This window comes from Bos indicus x Bos taurus, chromosome 14 (assembly GCF_003369695.1).
Source record: "Bos indicus x Bos taurus breed Angus x Brahman F1 hybrid chromosome 14, Bos_hybrid_MaternalHap_v2.0, whole genome shotgun sequence".
NCBI lineage: Eukaryota > Metazoa > Chordata > Mammalia > Artiodactyla > Bovidae > Bos > Bos indicus x Bos taurus.
Window position 1 is genome coordinate 72,688,586 of NC_040089.1, and position 24,036 is coordinate 72,712,621.

Consider the following 24,036-nt stretch of genomic DNA (forward strand, 5'->3'; position numbering starts at 1 on the left):
AAGAGAAATTAATATTTTAAAATTTCTTTGGCTGACAAGTTTTATCACTGTCATATGATTGAATTGTAGAGTTTCTCATTGCTGTCTAAAGGCTCGCGACTCTCGCTTGAAAGTTAAAGGCACAGGGTCTGAGCAGATGTCTGGATCTGAATCCCTGATTCTTCTCACTAGTTTTGTTGACCTCTGGCAAGTAATTGTGTGCCTCAATTTCTTCATCTGATAGAGATGGTAACAATACATATTTCATAGGTGTTTCTGTATTAAAGGAGTTAACAGTCATAAAACATGGGATAGTGCCTGACATATAGTAGATGTGACCTAAATAATTTCTAACATTTAGAGAGTAGCAAGTAGCAGATAAATTTAGTGTTTTTGCTTGGCATCCAAGTTTATGAAGTTGTAGTAGATTCTTAGGTATTTTTTCATCTTGAAAGTATTTCCAAGCAGTAATTCTATCTTAAATATAGTAAATCTATTGTACCTTTAGGACCCTAATTCATAACCATGGAAAAATAGCTTACTCACATCCAAAGATGTATATTTTTCAACTTCTGAACTGTCAGATTATAAAAGTCACAAGTTATTCACAGTATACCACATATAAAAGTTTAGATTTTATGTACTTGTATTGATTCCTTTTAAATTACATCATGAAATTCATTTCCAAACAGTGCATCTGCGTTCCTAATGTGAAGTGCCTACTAAATTTTAAAAAGTCTGCTGTATTTAGTATATTGGGTTAAAAAAATATGTGACTACAAGTTAAATACATCCATCTTTGGGGGAAAAAAAGAGATGATTGCCTCCTATGGCATTACATATTTTTATTGTTAAAGATGAAGATCATAATGTAGTTCTTGGCTTCTAGGTTGGGTTGGGGTTTTGAACATAACACTGAGATTTCTGAATTTATTATCCTTTAAAACAAAAAATAAGTAGCATTTCTAAAGATGAACTCATTTAAACCTTCCTTTCTTTTGATGGTTTTTGTAATAGATATTTTCATGATCACTGCTTCATTCTACCCACTACAGGATGATGGCCATAACATGGGTGCTGCCAAGCTTTGAGCATTGCTGTCCTAGGTCATAGGAGGTCACACTGATTCTCCAAAGGCTATCAGCTCATCCCTTCATGTATATTGATGGCGGCCCTCGCTTTATCTAGTATCCATCTGTCGTAAGTGTAGTGCATCTTCCATCTCTTGCCTACATCCTAGATTGCTTTTTCTGTCTTTTCACCTTCCCTCCACTCCAAGTTCGTTTCCTCATTTCATAGATGTATCTTCCGGAGGCTCCCCTCTTCCTCTTCTTGCATCCCCAAGCAATTTGCATCCCAAAGCCAGCCAAACTTAATTTAGAAGGACTTTTCTATGATTTTTCCGTCTTTCAACAGTTACATGTATACATTTCACATTTTAAACCATCCTGTACAGACTCTTCTGTTTTCACTGCTATATTTTAGAACAACTATCCGTTTTATAGCAACTGATGTTTTATAGGTGGTCAATATTTGGTGGTTAAAAATTAGCTTCTTTAGAGTCTGAACCTTAGAGTGTCTTGTACAAGTTTGTCTAGATTCACCAAAAATCTAAAATAAGAAAGTCTTGGGAGAGAAGTTGTCTCCTGTAATCCTGATCAACATCAGGATTTGTTTTGTTTTTTCAAATTTAACTTTGCATATGTGTTCTCTTCTTGCTGCTGCTTAATCAGAAGAGAAAATACTAAATTCATTAGTCATTTGGTTTCTGTAGCTACTACAGTAGTATTTATCAGTATATTAAGAGATTCTGAGGAATACCTCTACTGACATCATTTCATTCTTCCTGTCAGTACACCTGGTGCTTAGCTTGGACACAGCAACTTAGAATCGGAGGGGACATTGTAAAATATGTATATATATGTAAACAGTTGTGTATTATATAAATTACTTGCCTTTATGTTCTGCAGCTATTTTGAAAAAAAAAAAACTTTCTTTTAGAAAATAGAAAACTTCTGCTTGATTGGAGTTGATATTTCTATCAGGATTCTAGGTCAGGAGGAGTTTGACTCCATGTGGATATGACATGTGTCATTGAGAATTATAGGGAGATGAAGCCACGAAGGTGAAATACAGCACAAATTTCTGATGTGGTAAATGGATCCTCATGATCTATACCAGCTGTTTAGCACACAGAAAGGTGGGTACACAGTTGACTCCAGTACAGCAATTATCTTTGAGCAAATTTGGGGGCTATTTGTGAGGTTTAAATAAAATTTATAAAAGAATCATCTAAAGTTTGAAGACTTCCCATCAGGGTTCAGACAGTGAATTGCTAGCAACAGAAATAACTTCTGTCCCTAGGTGACATGTAGTGAGGGAGTGAAAATTTACTGGTGCGCATCACTTAATCCAAGCCTCTTCAGTGGTTCTGTTTTGTCTAAAGTTTTGTGTCCTTTTGTTTAAGTGCTTGGAGGAAATCAACAACAACAACAACAACAAACTTTAAGGTACTCTTTTCACCTTAATTTTTTTTATAAGCAAATAAGTATACAGTCAGCCCTCCATATACACAGGTTCCATACCCATGGATTCAGCCAACCACACATCAAACATTTTTAGGGGAAAAAAAAATCCCAGAAAGTTCCAAAAGGCAAAACTTGAATTTGCCATGAGCTGGCAACTTTTAACAAAATGTTTACATTGTATTGCATTATGAATTATAAGTAATCTAGAAATGATTTAAAGTATAGAAAAGGATGTGTGTAGGTTATATGCAAATACCATTTTTTATCTAATATAGTTGATTTACAAGTTGTATTAATTTCTGCAGTACGTCAGTGATGCACACACATTCTTTTTAAAATCCTCTCGCTTATGGTTTAGCACAGATTACTGAATGCAGTTCCCTGTGCTGTAAGTAAGACCTTATGGTTTATCCATTCTGTTAGCCTCTGCTAACCCCAAGCTCCCAGTCCACTCCTCCTCCACCAGCCCTCCCCCTTGGCACCCTCGAGTCTGTTGTCTATGCCTGTGAGTCTGTTTCAGTCTTGGGCATATATCCAGATAAAACTGCAATTCAAAAAGACATATGCACCTCTGTGTTCATAGCAACACTATTCACCATACCATTTAATATAAGGGACTTGAACATCCTCAGCTTTCGGTCCCACTTCGGATACCAAAGGATGACTGTATATCCATTCTTACTGGGCATCCTGCTAAATAATGAGAATGAAGAGAGTCCCAACTAACATCTAATCAGAGTTTAGGATGTGCCATGCCAAACCCGCAATAGGAAGTACCTCCTTGAGTCCTCACAGCGGCAGTCTCAAATGTGGTGGTGTCATTGGCACTTACAGCTGTGGTGACTGAGCCATGGAGAAACTACCCTGCCCAGTGTCACAGTGTCATAGGGCAAAGCTGAGCCCCCTCATCTCTGGTCTTTAGACCTGGCTCTTCTCCTGTGCTGCATAGTGCTGGTAATTAGTATTTGGATCACTTAGCATCATCCTGTTGCCTATAATAAAAACTGGCCATTTAGAAAAATAATTTTTATAAAGTTATTACTCTTTCCTTAACCCCAATAATAAAAAAATACACCCCCCCCCATTTTTTTGCTACTGTGGAAAAGGCATTTTTCCCCTCTGTTTGTCTTCAGACTTTACAAATCTATTCGTATCCAATAAATTATTCTTAAGCTAAGGTTTTTTTCTCCTAAAAATAAATGTCTAAGTAAATCTCTGTTTCACTGCTTCACGTGACTAAGTGTGAACTTGACTTCACTTTCTTTAAAATAGTGTGGAAGATAATCTTGATAAATCTAATTACCCATGTCTTGTTTCTTTGGAGTTGTATATGCGTCAGACAGATTTACCAAGGTCTTTAACAAATGAAAATTACTTAAATAAAAACATTTGGGTTTTCGTCATTTTCTGTATAGAAATGAATGTGCACATGAGAATGTGTGGGTATTTCCAGTCCATTCAATTATCAAGTAGTCATGAAATTATAATGTAAACTTTCAAAAATTGTTTATATTTGGAATAATTTTAGATTTATGAGAGTACTGCAAAGGTAGTACATGGAGTTTCCATATGTCCTTCAGTAAGCTATAAGATTTTGATAATTCAGAATAGTTCTGGAAATTTTATGTTCTGGGCAACTGATAATCTATGTACCCTCAAGTGATTCAAAATATGCAAATGTGTCTAAGGCATTCAAATATAAAATGATATATACTTAGCTAATTTGATTGTGTTTTCTCATTCTGTAGCTCCATAAAATATAGAAGAGTGGGCTGAATTTCTTTTGACCATCAACATACATTAGATAAAGTATTCTTTAAAAAGTCTGCTACTTAACATTTCTTATACATGTAGAGAAAACTTCAGTTATTTGAAATTTATCATGAGTTGAAAGATTGTTGAATTTATAAAAGTTAAAATGATATTTTTCTTCCTCCAAACTTCTAAATACATAGAATTTTGCTTGAAAAATCCAGAATGGAAGAAGTTTAGAGCATATTTTAGCTATGGAAGACTGTATACACTTTATTTTTAAGCATGTATAAAAACATGCAAATAGGTTTCATGTCATTTTCATGAACTTGTTATTTGGAGGTTAGCATTCCTATATCAACTTTATTATGACCTGTTTTCTCAAACTTTTAAAATCTGTGCAGCATAAAAGCACAACATTTCACTTAAAGTGGAATTTCATCTCCACCCCCTCAGCCCCACCCTGGAAGCGTGTCCTGTACTAGTTATATTTGGTCAACTGGCTCTCTGTGAATCCATTCTAATAATTCTTTCTTGCTCCCATCCATGTCAAATCCATATAATCCAATTTTTGTGAGAATTTTTAATGCTCAGCAAGATTTTTTAAAGTAATTAAGTGTGAGAACTGGTTAGCCATGGAGTCAGGCTATGTATTGAAAAATGGTAGAAATTATGTTACTCCACTATAATTTGACTTTCTACTCTTCAATTTGACTTTAAAAAAAGAGAAAATTGCCAAATACAATTTGCTTTCTTTCATAAAATATGTTCATAGAAATCCGCATACTTAGGAAGTGCTGGAAACAGTGTTATAAAACATATTGTATAATGAAAAATTCGGGCTTCCCTGGGGGCTCAGATGGTAAAGAATCTGCCTGCAATGCAGAAGACCTGGGTTCGATCCCTGGGTCAGGAAGATTCCCTGGAGAAGGGAATGGCAACCCTGGAATAGTGTTTCCAGTATTCTTGCAGAGGAGCCTAGCGGGCTAGAGTCCATGGGGTCGCAAAGAGCCTGGGCAACTAACACACAGGATGGAATGTTTAGAGTTGTTTTGGTTTTGAGCATATAAGCATTTACACCAGTGATGTATTTTCCTTGAGCTCTGATGGCCGGTTTTCCTATTTTTATTTTTTGGAGTTGAAGTGTTTAAAAAACTGTGTTTCTGTAGAGAAGCCGAGGTAGTGGGCATTGCTTGCTCTCCCTGTGTGATGACGTAACGGTGCTTACGGTGCTTTCCTCCCCTCTCCACCGGTTTTTATCCTTCTCATAGATGCACATCGGGAGTTCCTTCACAGGCCTGCTTCTGGATATGTGCCAGAGGAGATCTGGAAGAAAGCTGGTAAGAATTGTTTAAAAACATGAGTTTAGTGTTCTGGCAGCTGTGTGCAGTTGTTAATGCAGTGATGTGAAGAATGACAAGAAAGGACTTTACCGCTAACAACAACAGCAACAACAGAATAAACCCCCCCACACACAAAATTAAAAATCCTGATGAATATTCTTAAACCAGGCCTGATTAGAGCACAGAATAATTTTTATTTTATAGCATCTGCTAGTGCTACTGTAATGAGGGTCTGGTGATACTTCTGTTATAAGTCTCATTTTTCAGGGGCTGTAATGATTTTAGGCTGGAAGGCTGAGGTTTCAGCTTGCATGCACTTTTTCCTTCCTGAAAATAAAGTCTGGTATTTTACTTTAGCTTTATCTTCTAATTTTTTTTTAATTGAGCTAGCTATAATTGACATCTACCTTTTGAATTCTTTTAAAATATATCACAGCAACAAGTTCACTGGTTGAGGCACTCAGAAATTTTATGGTTACCAACATTTTTTAAAATTGATCTTTTGTGCTAATTAATATTCAATGACCAAAGCTAAAATAAGTTAAATGATAAAGTTGCTAAATTTCTGTTTTCCTTTTCATGTATACTATCTAATTTTCATTAAGAGAGATTGTTCTACATTTTAAAGTAGCTTAAGTTTCTGATGACTCATTGACTTACTGGGCTTAAAGAAATCAAATTTGGCAGAATCTTGGTGGAATACCAGTAAGTTGAGCCAAAACCTTATTAAAAAAAAACTAAAAGAGATAAATTATACACCTATTTCATAACTTAAAAATGACATTGCAAACACATAATGTGGCTTTGAGTTTCTGTAACTCCAACTGTTAGTGTTTCTCTGATGGCTCAGTGGTCAAGAATCCACCTTCTAATACAGGAGATGCGGGTTCGATCCGTGGGTTGGGAAGATGTCCTGGAGCATGAAATAGCAACTGACTCCAGTATTCTTGCCTGGGAAATCCCATGGACAGAGGAACCTGGCGGGCTATATAGTCCATGGGTTGCAAAGGAGTCGAACATGACTTAGTGATTAAACAACAACTCCAACTGTTAAAATGATTTGTCTGAGCTGAGAAACTGGAAAGTGCTATTTCTGCAAGCCATCAGACAGGTGTGGGGCAGTGAACCCCCATCAAGGAGAAAAGGATGTTTTCCTATAGAAGATTTCAGTTTGGGTTTTGATTTGACCCAGCTCTGTCTGTAGTTCTGTGCAGCTTGGTGACTCTGGTCCCTTGACTCTTATTTGAGTTTTGCGGGTTTTTTTTTTTTTTTTTTAAATTTTCTAATAACTCTTTTGTAAGAGTGATAAGGTGTTTCAAAATCTGATAGTATTCTAGGCTTAGCCGCTTAGATTAAGAACCAGAGAGAAAGATCTCTAACATATCTAGTATACAAATCAGATAGACCCATTTAGCCTAAAGGTTAAGGTTTATTTGTGTTGTGTTGTGTGTGTGTGTGTGTATCTATAGCCGGTCTGTATAGTCTTACCAGATTTACCACATCACCTCTAAGAAGATTTCCTACCAGGATAACAGTTCTGGAATACTCCTAGGCTGTTAAAATGTGCTGAGTGCCACATAACCTGGAGAAAGAATTGCTATGTCTTCCTTCTGACCATTTTTCTTCTCCAATTTTGAGCTGTCAGTGCAACTTATCCCAATAAGAGGTACAAAGAATTGCCATTTTGGATAGCAGAAGGATGGATTTTTGTGTTGAGGGAAAGAGTCTCTGTATTTCCCTTATTTATGTGTATTTGAGTTAAATCTTGATAGTTCATAAAGAAATATTGACAGTGAAGTCTTGTGTAATCCAAATTCCTTCTGTGCTATTATCTGCTCAAGTCTTTGTTTGACTGCTATTAAGTGAGAGCAGATTTTTCTGAATATACTACCTTTGTTGGAAAGTCAACTTGAATAGCTATGCACAAAGGAAATCCTACCGTAAGTGGTAAGCAATTGGAAGCAGATTCAAAACAGCACTATGTACTTTGTGCTTAATCAGTTATTTTTTTTTAACTTGACATATTGTAATCTATTGAGTCCGCTATTAATTTTTCTTCACTGTCTGTTTTGTGGATTTCTGAAACCAGTTCTAGGTATACTTTGCGTTTTGGGTACTCTGAAAAAAGAGAAAGAGCAATACATGTTTATGTAGTGTCCATGCATTTTCTAAGAAGGGCCTAACCTTATCAAACCAATGTTTGGAATATTTATAAAATGTGCCTATCCATCTATATTAGATCTTCAGTCTAAAACCTGACCTGGAAGTAATGTTCACTAAATTTGTATTTTCATCACAGTGATATCCCTAATCTGCTGCATAACAACAGTTTGGGAACAGTTTTCTATGGATACCTGCTGAATTTTAAGGAGTATATTGAATCTTTGAAGGACAGATGACAGTTTCATCTGAAAGTCTCAAGCAACTGCTTATCATATTTATCTTTATAGGCTTCTTAAAAAGCATTTATAGTGTTCAAAGTGTCAAGGTATCCAATACGAGTAAAACACCAAAGGCAGAATGTGACATCTACATTCAGCCTGTTAAAATTTGAAAGTTTTTTCCCCAAGATTCTAAAATTCACTAATGGCATTTTTTTTTTTTTTAGACAAAAGTATGTCTTTGCAATGAAACTATTATACATTACCTTTGTGACAAATAATAGGTAAATAAAATCAAGTTTAAAGCATTTGAACAATATCAAATGCTAATAGCAAATATCTAAAATTCAATGGAATGTAACCCATGTGTCTTTCAAAGAAAATTATAATTTCAAAATTATATCCTGTGCATGAAAGTATACCATATAATATTTTGCACCATTTTATTTTTAAATGATTTCAAACTTGCAGAAGAAGTTGCAGAAAATAGTATAAACAATCTCATATTCCTTTCTCCCAGTCTCCCTATTTCCCCATATTTGCTTTGATGTCTTCTCTTTGTTTCCCTCTTTCCTTCACTGTTTTTCTGTTTATGCATTATATATATTTTCCCCAACCACTTCAGAGTAAATTGCAGACATGATATAAACATTTTAGTGTGTATTTCCTAATAAGAACAAGGACATTCTCTTATATAACCACAGTATGGTTACCACAATCAGGATATTAACATTAAAAGAATATAATTATTTAACCTATAGACCTTATTCAAAGTTTGCATGTTACCCTAATAATACAATGTAATAACAAGATACATATTAAATATTTGGAATCCTAACAAATATTGAAGGCCATATCACTTTTCCCCTAAAAGTAGTATTTTTAAAAGCAATAGCAAAGGTAGCAAAATATACTCTGAAGTTTAAAAGGTCTTTATAAAATTGGAGAAAGGCCACCATAAATATAGTTTTTAAATTGCAACTGTTTTCTTCAGTGTATTTTCCAAACAATCAATGAGTGTTTGCTGTTGGTAATAAATATTCAAGCACCTTGTAAATGTCCTACCAATTCTCTTTGCTGATCTGTATAGCCTGTGGGATTAGAATAGGAATGCATAATTTAAATATAAATTGCCTGATTTGCATATACAATTAGTCAAGCTACAGCTTTGATCGTAAGCAAAAATTATTGTCCTGTATTACCACTTAGATAGAATTTTAATTCACCTTGAATATTCAAACCAAATTAGACCCTGACTATACAGTTAGAAGGGCAGTGCTTCCCTAGTGCCCAAGTCTTTATGATAGGATAATAAAGGTATCTTTTCACCTCTGGTGAAGAAGGTGCTGCCAGCTCAGCTCTGTGCAGTGCTCTGCTTCCATCCAGATTTTAAATACATATCTTAAAGCAACCAAAAAATGCTGAACATAATTCAGTTAATATTTTCTGTCTGGATCTTTCCCTTTTAATTTAGTTTATAAAATCTAGAAGACAGTAATTACAAATGAGTGAGCTTCAGAAATGATGCTGTAAAAAATGGTGGAGGCTACAAAAGTCATGATTACTAATTAATAGTGGAGGGCTTCTCCTGATCCTCAAGTCATCAACTATGGAGGTGTGAAATAAAACACAGAAATTTAAAGAACTATAGGAGTATTTGTATCTCAACATTTTTAATCTGCAGTATAACATTTTTATTAGGAAACTATGTTTTTAATTAAACAGAACATTCAATTAAGGTGCTTTTTAAGTGAGTGAAACAATTAAGTGCAAACACTTGAATGAAACATGTCATAATTAGTTTTAATACAGTGTTAATTGGTACGAGATTTGCCAAGTTAATAATTACTGCTTATTAAATTTTCAATTAATCATTGTCATTTTGCTTTGAATAAAGATGAAAATTAGATAAACTAATTCAGGGGGAGGATATTTTCCCTGTTAATTAAAACAGTTAATTTTTTTAAATAGAAATTACTTGTTTTAGTTGTCAATCTTATGTTGTACATTAGTCTAATCTTTGCACCCTTTCCACAGCCAAAAATAAAGAGCTAATTTGACACCTTGCAGGTTTGTAGTCAGGCCTGATTGTTTTGGCCTGCAGTATGATTCAATTATATTTGTCTAGTGCAACAGTTAGTTATGCAAAACTACTTATATTTGATTCAGTAGATACTACAACCGAAAAATTTGGAAATGAGAAAATGATTTTTTTAATCCCTATATATCCACATCATATATCCACATCACTCAGGAAATGACAAGAAAAAGAAAAGCTGGATCTTCCATTATGTTTCATCTTGGATTTTCTTTCAAAGGTCTGCATTAATTGTTATGAGACACCTTTTCATTACTGTATCTTTCACCAGCAAAACAAGTGTTTGCATTTATATATGTGTCTGTGTAAAATCTATTCCCTTCCTCTCTTTTCCTGAAAGCATTACCCATGGACTCCCTGTGTTCATATTTCATTGTGGCAAAACACCTTCTTCGTGGGTCTCAGTTATGTAGACAGATTTCTTGTGGTAATTTTTGTCTTCTGACTACTTAGTCTGATCTCAGGATCCTGTCGGGAGCACTGGTTTGGTAGTCAAGTTATTGTGAGGCTACAGAAATATAAACGGTATTCCCAGGAGCGTAAATTAAAGGAACAAGGCTTCACCCTTTGCGTTTGCTAAATTTCCAGAACGTGAGTCTTTAGACGTCTAGAAGACCCGCCCAGTAGGGGGCCGGGAGTCACGCGTGTCGTCTAGCGTTGTGTGGTGACGGGTCGGGAGCCCGGGCCGCACGCTAACAGAGCTTGTTCTCTTGTCCGGTCCCCCCTGCCCGGCCCGCAGAGGAGGCGGTCAATGAGGTGAAGCGGCAGGCCATGACCGAGCTGCAGAAGGCCGTGTCCGAGGCCGAGCGGAAGGCGCACGACATGATCACGTCGGAGCGCGCCAAGATGGAGCGCACGGTGGCCGAGGCCAAGCGGCAGGCGGCGGAAGACGCGCTCGCCGTGATCAACCAGCAGGAGGACTCCAGCGAGGTGAGGCCCGCCGGGTGCCGCTCAGGGAAAGGCTTCCGCTCCGAGGGTGGGTCTCGCCGTGGCGGGAGGGGACGAGCCGAGGTGCATGTTGGGCCAGAGACTGACTCGTGTCTGAGGGGGAAACTGGAGTGGTTCAGGGAGGCCTGGCACTTGAGAAATCGACTGAGAGCCGACCAACTTTTGTCTTTGTTAAAGACCTAAAAGAACACCTGCCGCAAAAAGGTTTTTAGCATATTTGGTGGGGAACAGATTCAAGTGAAAGTCTTCGGACTTCCTAGCACTAGAGATTGAGAACTCTGCTCTGTGTGTGTATGTGTGTTGGTGTGTGGGTTAGTATATATCTGTGGTTTCCTTCCAAAAGCCAGGATTTAGGACAGAGACCCTGTCTAAGCTGTGTCGCCTGAAGATATATTGCAGGCAGGGATCAAAGTTATTTCCGTAACTATTGGTTCTGAAGTCCAATGCTAAACCAACTTTTGCCTCAATTAAGAATTCCTAAGAGATCTTCTGCACGGTCTGTTCTTGCACGTTATTTGTAATAACCATTAAGATGGTCATTTCATAAGTATCACATCACTGGCAGATGTGATGTTACACGTTTTAGTGTTATTACAGTGCATTAGAACACACATACACAGGTAACCTAAATGGCTGAAAGATCGCGGAGGTAACTGAAACAGGGTCTAACAGGATGCCTTTTAAACAGAGACTGTAAAGTCAGAGCAATATGATAATGCTCTATATTAATTAATACAGCACCCCAATCCCCAACCCAAAGTAACCTTAGAGAAGGACTGCCATTAGCTTGTCACACCACGCTGAACTAGCAAAAGCATATGCTGATAAGTCAACGGTCCACTACAACACGTATCTATAATTCATGAAGGAGAGTAAGAATTTAATTTGTACCAGGCTTCTCCATAGATGAAAGACCCTATGGGAATTACTCGATACCCAGAGTTTCTATTTAATGTGTAGCAGATGAATAACAAGGGGACAAAAGGAATTGATTTTCAACCTTTGAAAGTTTTTCAGGAAAAGAGGGACAAAGGGAAGTTTTCTACCCTTTACCTCCTGACTTCCATTGTTTAATTAAACTAGATATGAATTCAATTTTATCAGCATCTTATGGCTAAGATATTTAAGGGCTTTGTTTCGTGGTTTTTAAAAGAACATTTTATTACCATCTTTTGGACAGAATTTGTCCTGCTCTATTCAAGTTAGTGATACTGTGAGGCACAGTTGTTACCATCATTAAAACATTATCACTTTCATATAAACATTTTAGAGCTGTTATGCATTATAAGAATATTTTATAGGTCACTAAATTCTGAAGATAAATATCTTAGAGAAATTGAGAATTAAATCTTTATATTTGGCTAATAGTGCTATATCTCTTTAGTATCTATAATCTTTGTACCTTTATATCTAATATCCAGAAGAATATATGAACTTGACACTGGTATTTAGCATTATAAAAATCTGGTGTATCAAGCAGTAGCTATAAATAGTAGATAGGATGAAATAACCTAGATATGAGTGATCTTCACAAGTAACTGTTTTCTTTCTTTTTGGATGTCTTGAGAAACTGATTTTTAATATAGTACTACCCTAGTCTTCAGTGACATTTCTCAAGGATTTTAAAGTAGACTATGCTAGTAGAAAAGGCTTGGAAGTCAGAGGGCCACATTTAATTTCTGGCTTCATAATTCTGTGATTTTGAAAAAAAAAAAACACTAAACCTCTAAAAGCTTTGGCTTTCTCATCTCATGTGGTGGCTACAACTCTGAGGCATAATCATTTTTAATCACATTGCAGGTGAAGAGGCTCACTTGGCTAGTCACACAGCTGGGGGTTGGCAGGATCTCCACTGGGGCTCTCAGCAGACCACCCTCCTTACTTTGTTTCAGAACAATGAAATAAGGATCATGACGGTATTTTGGGATACAGATAAAGACAGGCAATTTTAATCTGGTTTCCTACTTTTATTCTTAAACCGCAAGATCACTTTCAAGACTTGTGGGTGATTGACCTCTTGAGGCATCAAGCCTCTTCTCAGCAAAAGTAATATAGACGTTTTCCAAGATGGAAGAGAGATTTTATTTGAATGAAGCCCAGACTCCTTCAGACTTGCCCATGAGTCTACACACACACACACACACACACACACACACACACACCCCAAACACACACACAAAGGGTTTAATCAAGGACTTGACAATAAAAGGGGGGGGAGTTAATCTATTAGTCATAAATTAATGCTGCTAATTCCCCTGAGGAATAATGGTGTCTGAGAACAATCAAAGTTGTATCTTCTACTCAACCTTAGCTTGAATTTGTAAGTAAATACTTTTCTTCCCTCTCAGGAACTGTTTATTTTTCATTTAAGACTGAGTACACAATTTGGAATCCAGCAATTATTTTCCTGCACCCTATTCTTTCCTCACATTAAAGAATGTACACCTTTTAGAAGAAATGACCTGATAAAAGTCACCCCAGCAGTGATGCTTAGAAGTCACCTCAAGTCTAGAAAATTGTAGGCCCTTTTGGAACAGAGCCAGAACAGATCTGGTTTCCTTGGGTTTGGATAGAGTTCCCTTTCCTACTCCAACCTTACCACGGTTGGCCCCAGGATAGGGGACTGTGTTAGGTTAGGACTTCATGGCCCAGCTGATCTGCAGAGAAGGCAGTGTAAATCTACTCAGAAATCTTATCTATATTTTTATATTCAGAGAGATTTCTTGAGTTTTAGCCATTTGGCCTCAAATAAGATCCACATCCCCTTCATGGATCAGAGCCTTGACATGGCGAAAGGGCTTGTGTCACTCAATGAAGCTAAGAACCATGCTGTGAAGGGCCCCCCAAGATGGACGGGTCCTAATGAAGAGTTCTGACGTGGTCCACTGGAGAAAGAAACAGCAACCCACTCCAGTATTCTTGCCTAGAAAACCCCATGGAATATGTGAAAAGGCAAAAAGATATAGTACTAGAAGATGAGCCTCCCAGATCATAAGGTGTCCAATATGCTACTGGGGAAGAGCAGAGAGCAATTACTAATAGCTCCAGTAAGAGTGACACAGCTGGGCCAGGGTGGAAATGACCCTCAGCTGTGGATGTGTCTGGTGGGGAAAGTAAAGTCTGATGCTGTAAAGAACAATATTGCATAGGAACCTGGAATGTTTTGTCCATGAGTCAAGGTAAATTGGATGTGGCTAAGCAGGAGATGGCAAGACTGAACCTCAAATCTTAGGAATAGATGAACTAAAATGGACAGAAAAGGGCAAATTTAATTCTGATGACAATTATATCTACTACTGTGAGCAAGAACACCTTAAAAGAAATGGAGTAGCCCTCATAGTCAATGAAAGAGTCCAAAATGCAATACTTGGGCACAGTCCCAAAAAGGACAGAATGATCTTGGTTGCTTTCCAAGGCAAACCATTCAACATCACAGTAATCCATGCCTGTGCCCCAACCACTGATGCCAAAGAAACTAAAGTTGACTGATTCTGTGAAGACCTACAACACAGCAAAAAATGATGTCCTTTTTGTCATAGGGGATTGACATGCAAAAGTCAGAAGTCAAGAGGTAGCCTTAATAGGCAAGTGTGGCATTACTTTGCCAACAAAGTTCTGTCTAGGCAAGGCTATGGTTTTTCCAGTGGTCATGTATGGATGTGAGAGTTGGACTGTGAAGAAAGCTGAGCACCGAAGAATTGATGCTTTTGAACTGTGGTGTTGGAGAAGACTCTTGAGAGTCCCTTGGACTGCAAGGAGATTCATACAGTCCATTCTGAAGGAGATCAGCCCTGGGATTTCTTTGGAAGGAATGATGCTAAAGCTGAAACTCCAGTACTTTGTCCACCTGATACGAAGAGTTGACTCATTGGAAAAGACTCTGATGCAGGGAGGGATGGGAGGCAGGAGGAGAAGGAGACGACAGAGGATGAGATGTCTGGATGGCATCACCGACTTGATGGATGTGAGTCTGAGTGAACTCCGGGAGTTGGTGATGGACAGGGAGGCCTGGCATGTTGCAGTTCATGGGGTCACAAAGAGTCGGACAGGACTGAGCGACTGAACTGAACTGAACTTGGCCTTGGAGTGCAAAGTGAAACAGGGCAAAGGCTAACAGAGTTTTGTCAAGAGAACATGCTAGTCATAGCAAACACCCTTTTCCAACAGCACAATTTGACGCTACACATGGACCTCACCAGATGGTCAATACCAAAATCAGATTGATTATGTTCTTTGCAGCCAAAGATGGAGAAGCTCTATAGAGTTAGCAAAATTAAGACCTGGAGCTGACTGTGGCTCAGATCATGAGCTCCTTACTACAAAATTCAGGCTTAAATTGAAGTAAGGAAAAACCATCAGGTCATTCAGATATGACCTAAATCAAATCCTTTTTGATTATACAGTGTAGGTGATGAATAATTCAGGGGATTAGATCTGGTAGACAGAATGTCTGAAGAATTGTGGACAGAGGTTCATAAGACTGTTCAGGAGGCAGTGACCAAAATTATCCCAAAGAAAAGAAATGCAAGAAGGCAAAGTGGTTGTCTGAGGAGGCTTAATGATAACTAAGGAAAGAAGAGAAGCAAAAGGCACAGGAGAAAGGGAAAGATATACCCAACTGAACACAGAGTTCCAGAGAATAGCAAGGAGAGATAAGAAGGCCTTTTAAAAATGAACAATGCAAAGAAATAGAGGAAAGCAATACACTGGGCAAGACTAGAGAGGTCTTCAAGAAAATTGGAGATATCAAGGGAACATTTCATGCAAGGATGGACATGACAAAAGACAGAAACCATAAGGACCTAACAGAAGCAGAAGAGATTAAGAAGAGGTGGCAAGAATACATACTGGAACTATACAAGGAAGATCTTAATAATCCAGATAATCATGATGGTGTGATCACTCACCAAGAGCCAGACATCCTGGAGTGTGAAGTCAAGTGGGCCTTAGAAAGCATTGCTACAAACAAAGCTAGTGGAGGTGATGAAATTCCAGCTGAGGTATTTCAAATCCTAAAAGATGATACTGTTAAAGTGCTGCACTCAGTATGTCAGCAAATGTGGAAAACTCAGCAGTGGCCACAAGACTGGAAAAGGTCAGTTTTCATTCCAGTCCCAAAGAAGGGCAATGCCAAAGAATGTTCAACCTGCTGTACAGTTATGCTCATTTCACATGCTACCAGTGTCATGCTCAAAATCCTCTAAGCCAGGCTTTAGCAGAATGTCAACTGAGAATTTCCAGATGTACAGGCTGGGTTTCAAAGAGGCAAAGGAACTGGGAATCAAATTGCCAACCTTGGCTGGATCATGGAGAAAGCAAGTGAGTTCCAGAGAAACATCTACTTCTGCTTCATTGACTGTGTGAAAGCCTTTAACGTGTGGATCACAACAACTTGTGGAAAATTCTTAAAGAGATGGGAATACCAGACCACTTTACCTGTCTTCTGAGAAACCTGTATGCGGGTGAAGAAGCAACAGTTAGAACCTTACATAGAACAACTGACTGGTTCAGAGTTGGGAAAGGAGTACGTCAAGGCTGTACATTGTCACTCTACTCATTTAACTTATATGCAGAGTACATCATGCGAAATGCTTTGCTGAATGAAGCACGAACTGGAATCAAGATGGCCAGGAGAAATATCAACAACCTCAGATATGCAGATGATACAACTGTAATGACAGAAAGTGAAGAGGAACTAAAGAGCCTCTTGATGAAGGTGAGAGAGTGAAAAAGCTGGCTTGAAACTCGCCATTTAAAAAATGAAGGTCATGGCATGTAGTCCCACCACTTCTTGGCAAATAGAAGCGGAGAAAGTGGAAGCAGTAACAGATTTTATTTTCATGGGCTCCAAAATCACTTCAGATGGCGACTGCATCCATGAAATTAAGACACTTGCTGCTTGGAAAGCTATTACCAACCTAGGTAGCATATTAAAAAGCAGGTTCATGTAGTCAAAGACAGAGTTTTTCCAGTAGTCATGTACAGATGTGAGAGTTGGAGCATAAAGAATCGAGCACCAAAAAATTGATGCTTTTGAATTGTAGTGCTGGGAAAAACTCTTGAAAGTTCCTTGAACTGCAGGGAGATCAAAGCAGTCAATCTTATAGGAAATCAACCCTAAATATTTATTAGAAAGACTATTGCTGAAGCTTAACTACAGTACTTTGGCCACCTGATGTGAGGAGTCGACTCATTGGAAAATACCCTGATGCTGGGAGAGATTGAAGTCAAAAGCAGAGGATGACAGCAGACAATGAGATGGTTGGATAGTATCACGGACTCGATGGATATGAATTTGAGCAAGCCCTGTGAGATGGTGGAGGACAGAGGAACTTGGTGTCCCACAGTCCATGGTGTCACAAAGAATTGGACACAACTTAGAGACTGAACAACAGCAACAAAGATCCATATAGCACAGTGCTCCAGAAACTTTCTGGATTGTTCTTTATTTGTTGAAATTAATAATTGGTCTAGCCATCATAGCAATTGTTTGAAATTTGTATATATTCCCATTAAATGTAGGATCCATTGATTTTTCAATCTGTACCCAGAAATGAATTGATATTTGTTTAAAAACTCGTGTTTGTGACTTGTTATTTGATACATATTGCTCTAAATTATATTCATTTATGTGTTTATTCTTTCAGTAACAAATCATTGAGCTTTTATTATATGACAGGGATAGCACCAGGCACTGAAGGTACACAGGTCCCTACCTTTGTGTTCACTATAATTCATTACAAGAGTCAGATCACTAAATTATGAGTCTTCATGGACTTTAGTGCAAAGGCTTCTGGAAAGAAGTTTCGTTTCATCTGATACTTAAGGGTAAGTCAGCAGCTATTCTGTAGCTACCCTCCACACACTGTCCACGCCACCCCCATACTGCCTCATCCGTTCTCTAATTTCACTTGGGTTTATAGACTAGTAATAGTTATCACCAACCATAGGAAAGTTACTGGACTGCTTAGGCAGACACAAGCAAATGACATTTTCTGTACTTTATCTCTTTAAGTGTATTACATGTTTCATCAAGAATGTAAAGCCAGAATTAGCATAAAATCAAAAGAAAGGAAATTCATTGAATCTGGCCATCTTCAAATGTTTTATTTTTTTCTATATTCACTTCTAGTTCCTATCTGTAAACATATATAGTCTTTTTTTTTTTCCAGTGAATATTGTTAGATTAGAACTATTTCAAAAGGAACATGCTGCAGCTTTTCTTTGAGACCCATAACTTTTTCTAATTCAGGGATTCAAAGGACATGATTGGAATTGAGCCTCAAAGAGAGAGTCAATAATTGTGCTGTTCCAATAGTTAGTTTTGTGTTGAAGCTATTAAAGTGTTATTTCACCACAGACTGAAGCAGTCTTTATTCATATTCCTAGGTAGGTGCAGAAATACACATGCTTATATTGGGTGGTTTTGAGGCACTTAAGTAGAAACACTGATTGAACCTTCAGACTCTGTTTCCAGAACTTTCTGAGCCCTAATATTGTAAACAGGTCAATCTGAGAGGTTCATCTTTATTACCCCCTCTAGAATTCATGGAGCCCTCCCCAGTGGAGCCTGTGCAGTGCGGCCCAGCCTCTGGGAATGGCCCCAGTGGACTCTGTAGCATGTAGCCACCACAGAGTCTCCCAACATGCCTCCTGGAAAAGCCCTCACATTCTGATCAGCCTTGTTGATCCCCAGAAGAATCTGGAGCTTTCATAGTAGGAGCTGATTCTATGTTAACTCAAGATTTTTGCTTATCTGTTTCATTTACTAAAAGGCCGGCTATCTGAATCCATAGATGTTCATGGTGTAATGGCTGGTCCATTGGGCCCGGAATGACCTGGAGTGATTCATCTCTTGGAACTTTGGTTTTCTCATCTATAAAACTGGGATAATGTTTCTGTGACTTATCTAGGAAAGTGGATAAGAGGTACAAGTAAGATAAGTAGAAATATTTTTTATAAAATTCACCTTACAAATGAGCAGTGTGAATACATAAGAGGGAGACCAAAAAAATCCATTAAGAAGCTATTGTAACAGGAATAGGAAGAATTGGAGAAGGAAATGGCAACCCACTCCAGAGTTCTTGCCTGGAGAATCCCAGGGACGGTGGAGCCTGGTGGGCTGCCGTCTATGGGGTCGCACAGAGTCGGACAAGCCTGAAGCGACTTAGCAGTAACAGGAAGGGCAGGGAAGGAATTTCAATAATAATTGTGAGATTGGAAAGGAAGGGAGATCAGGGGAGAAGCAAGGTCTGTCGGGTTTGGCTCTGAGAGCTTGTTGGGGAGTTTCCAATGAGATGACAAGGTCTTGGGCCTGATTGTTGCCAGTGACTGAAAAGGACCACGCCAGGGAGTCGAGTTTAGGGATTACTGACTCAGATAACAGGGGAGCATCCTGGTAGTGCTACAGAACAGGCATGTGATAGGAAGAGAAGCTCACGAAGGAAATGAAGGCTGGAAGATGATTTAAGAGTCATTTTCTTACAGCTAATAGTTAAAACCATGACTGAAAGGGAACGCATAGGGAGGAAAGTATATTTCTTTTATTTATGCTGACTTCCCTCCTTGCCACATATTTAGGGGGACATAAAAAATTAGAAGGCAGAGAGGTTATAGTATAAGAAACAGAATTTTTGTTATCTCAAAGCCAAAGTTAGAGAGACGTGCCACAAGGAAAATTGTTTTTTAATTAAAAAAATTTTTTTTTTGTCTGTGCCACGTGGCGTGTGGAATCTTGGTTCCCCAACCAAGGATGGAACCCAGGCTTCTTGCTTTGGGAGCATGGAGTCTTAGTCACTGGACTGCAAGAAAGTCCCAGTGATGGATATTATCTTTAAAAAGGAGGAATGGGAAAATGGTCAGTAGTAAATCTAAAGAAGATCTGAGGGAAGTGAGGAAGGAGAAAAAGTAAGTGGCCACTAATGGCATTTTAGTGGAAATGGGGACATGTTCTGTCTCTGTAGCTGTCAGTGTCCCTCAAGGGGAGGCACAGGACCATGAGCTTTCTGACTGTAAAGGTTGTGCCATGCAAAGATGTATGTAGTGCTAAAAGGAGGAGGTGGTATCAGTTCCTGCCATTTATTCAGGATCCACTGAGCATCTGGACCCCTTAGTTAGCACTGATATAGTCCTGAATAATCCTATAGTTATCCTTCCTACTTTATAGGTACTGCTACTCTAGGAGGTTAAGTAGTTCTAAAGCCACTAAGTGACATAGCTGGAAGTGAAAAACCAAGAAGGAGCTACTCTGAAGCCACTCAAAATTGGAAGCCATTTCCATTACATACCGTGATAATACTTTTTCTTTGGTTGCAACTTCCTTGTCCAATGTCTGTCAACGTTTACGGTTGCAGTGTCCTTCTAACATTATTCCTGCCAAAACAGGTTATGAGAAAGATCTGCAGTGGACAAAGTGTGTCATTTTAGAAAGAGTGGTTTGCAGTCCAAAGGCATGATGAATCAAACCTTGCCTGTGCAATTTCAGAGATACGGAAGTTATTTGCTGTAAAAAGTTACTTAGATTTTGGGAATTTCAGTTATAATCATTCTGCTTTATTCTTTGGGCATCACTTGTGTGCAAGGTTTTTTGGGGGGTTTTTGGTTTTGTTTTGAGAATTATAGATGGATAAGAGCTGCAGAAACTTCTTAGGAGAAAATGTTTTGTTTCTTGTTAAAGGAATTTCCAATGGTAAGAACCAAAAGCTATTGCTAGTACGACAGAAAGACCATTCTCTCTGTATCTAAAACAACCAGATGAAGGAAATAATTTTGTTCATAGGGACAAAAAGAATTGTTGATATGAGACGAGTGTCAGTCGTCTTTGACATGCAGCTCTGGCACCAAAAGCTTCAGTTCGTCATTTCCACGTCCGTATGTAGTGTCGGGATGTTTATAAAGGGAGGGCTGTGTTCTGCCTCCTATTCTTCATCTGAGTCCTAGCCTAGCTTTGGAAAGCGGCTGATTCTCATGATAGGGAGGAAAAATATTCCTTATGCTGAAAAAAGAATAATATTATCACAAATAAAGGAAGACTATAAAGTGCCATGGACTTTGGGAACAAAATTTGCTATGAAATGGTATTCTTGAGACGTCAATACTATTGTGGTAATTGTCACCAGAATCATTGCTTAAAAGACTGAAAGCAAAGCTCATTTATCTGAAAAATCAATGAAGAAAATAAGCAACTATTAGGAAGTACTAGCTTGAATATGAAAAGCACAAATTGAAAAACGTAAAGTTAGATGAAGCCATTGACCACCTTAACACCCTGCCTTTATGGATATACCCCTGGCTATCATACGTAATTTGCAGTTTTCCACCTTTGTGAATGACGGAAAGCTTAGAAACTAAAAATGATTCAAATTAGCGTACTCATAAGATTCTGCACTCACAAGTACTGATAAGATCCATGGTTCCCAGAAGTGATGGTTGAGAGACCAAGTGCCCCTGGTCAGGCATCGATCTTAGAGGTATGGATTGCTGCTGTTGTTGCTGCTGCTGCTGCTAAGTCGATCAGTCGTGTCCGACTCTTTGCGACCCCATGGACTGCAACCTACCAGGCTCCTCCGTCCATGGGATTTTCCAGGCAACAACACTGGAGTGGGTTGCCATTGCCTTCTCCAATGCATGAAAGTGAAAAGTGAAAGTGAAGTCGCTCAGTCGTGTCCGACTCTTCGAGACCCCATGGACTGCAGCCTACCAGGCTCCTCCGTCCATGGGATTTTCCAGGCAAGAACACTGGAGTGGGTTGCCATTGCCTTCTCCAATGCATGAAAGTGAAAAGTGAAAGTGAAGTCGCTCAGTCATGTCCGACTCTTCGAGACCCCATGGACTGCAGCCTACCAGGCTCCTCTGCCCATGGGATTTTCCAGGCAAGAGTACTGGAGTGGGGTGCCATTGCCTTCTCCAACAGGTATGGATTAGCTAACAGGGAATTTGGTAGAGCCACCCAGAAGGAATTAGTGGAAATTGCTTTGCCTGTTTTCTAATAACTTTTTTAAAAAATATTTTTTATTTATTTGACTGTGCTGAGTCTTAGTTGCAGCACACGGATTTTCAGTTTTCACTGTGGCATGCGAAAACTCTTTGTTCTCAGCAGGCGGCAGGGAACTCTATTTCATGTGGGATCCAGTTCCCTGACCAGGTATTGAACCTGGCCCCCTGCATTGGGAGCACATAGTCTTAGCCAGTGGACCGCCAGGGAAGTCCCTGTCCCTCTAATGAACTTTTAAAAAGGAATCTGTACTTTGGAGTTTCCCATTTGTTGAACACTTGAGATAAAGTTTCCCACACCTTCATTGCAACGCATTGTCAAGAGCAATAAAAAATAGGCAGGTGTTTTTTTTTCCCACCAGCTTATTTGAATTACTCTGTGTTGCACCTTTCTAACATCGTAGGTTGTTTTTGTCTCAGTAGTGGGTGCTAAATGAATGGGACTGAACAACTTCAGAATGGGACTGGAGGTAAAACTAAAGCCCTTGAATCCTGGATTAGAATCCAGAGATGCTCAGCAAAAAAGTCTCGTTTCCCAGCAGCTTTATAATCCAAAACATCTGTTTCCATATTTGGCATTATTCCACTTTTTTATTCTTAAAATTGTTCCCATCTTTCAAAACACTTTAAAAAATAAAGAAGTCCCCATTCTGTCTCCTTTTTCCATTCCCCCACACATGCATTTGTAATTACCTGGTTTAGTCTGTGTGTTTAATCAACTTAAATTGAGACAGTTACCTACATCTGATTTCAATCTGAAGGAGCCATTGAGAACTGGGCAGTTACTGCTTTGTGTCTGCCAAGATGTGACTCTGCCAGGAAACGGATAGGACTTACACCAGGGTATTTCCTAAAGAAGCCACTTGACTCAGATTAGATGTTTAATTTCCTTAAAATATTGTTTTGGATCTAAGTCTGTGTTCTCTAGTTGGGATTTTCTGATGTAATTTAGGAATTTCACTTATTTCTGAGTTTGTTCCAGGATCCAGCTGGCATTATTCGAAATGCCTACAGCTCAAGGAAGTAAACCACCCTGAGTGCTGAGTGTCATACCTCGCTGCTCTGGAGGATGGACAGGCCCATGTTTGTTCAGGTCTTTGTGGCACCATTGTCCATGCAATAAGATTGAGTTAATTTTGAGAAAGAAGGGCTTCTGGTTATGGTCATGAAGCCTCTGATCAGAGGTACATATTTTTTGAGATATTTTCCCGGGAAAATTAAACTGCAGTAGAAAAAAATTACTTTGTTCTGGTACTGACTATTAATTGTAATTCCATTTTTATTTATAACATTAGCATAGAAATCAAACTTCTAGATTTCCTTAGCTATGTTCACTTGAAACACCTGCTACTGGCCCGACTTTGAGATCTTAAAGTTTTTATTTTTTCCTCTTCATTGGGCTGTCATTTCTGAGTGGTAAAGAAATATGAACACAGGACTGAGCTCTTTCTAAAAGTTTTATGCTATCGTTCTTGAGTTTATAGGCTTCAAGGACTCGAAAGACTCTAAGAGCCCTTTATTTATTAGCCAAATTAGGATGAATGCTAAAATTTCCTTAGCATATTTTGCACAGTGGTAAAAGCACACAGTCCAGGGTGATGAGCTGACATTCTACTGGGGCAATTTTAATAGGCTTATGAGCCCACCTTGGCCCAAACCACCAGCATGCTGAAAGCAAAAATAATCGCAGAAAACACAGTGGGGAGATTTTTTCCATATCCACATAGGTCAGGGCTTTAAAAAACTATATTTTAATTGTGATAACAGCCACATACTTTCAGCTGGTTGGGGTTACCAGATTATAGTCAGAGGTTTGTTTGGCAAGAAAATAAAACCAAGGAAGATAAAGAATAAAACAATGAATGGTACAGAGCTAAGATCGCTTGATACAACATTGCACAATGGATGGTCTTGCCAAAGGAGGCACAAACATTTCAAGGAGGCTTCCTGAGTTTCCCCCTCCTCCTAGAAGGGCCCTTAGGGTGCTGTCATCGTCAGTGTGCTCCCCGAAGGTC

General features: G+C 38.6%; 1 protein-coding gene across 8 annotated transcripts in view; it reads left to right on the plus strand.

The window, feature by feature from the left end:
* RUNX1T1 (RUNX1 translocation partner 1) overlaps nucleotides 1–24,036 on the plus strand; it is a 155,755-nt gene that overhangs the window by 126,487 nt on the left and 5,232 nt on the right. For all 8 annotated transcript variants that reach the window (XM_027561578.1, XM_027561576.1, XM_027561575.1 and 5 more), the window contains 2 exons: nucleotides 5,531–5,599; nucleotides 10,821–11,011. In XM_027561578.1, the coding sequence (XP_027417379.1) occupies nucleotides 5,531–5,599; nucleotides 10,821–11,011 (260 nt within the window). The remainder of the gene's footprint in view (nucleotides 1–5,530; nucleotides 5,600–10,820; nucleotides 11,012–24,036) is intronic.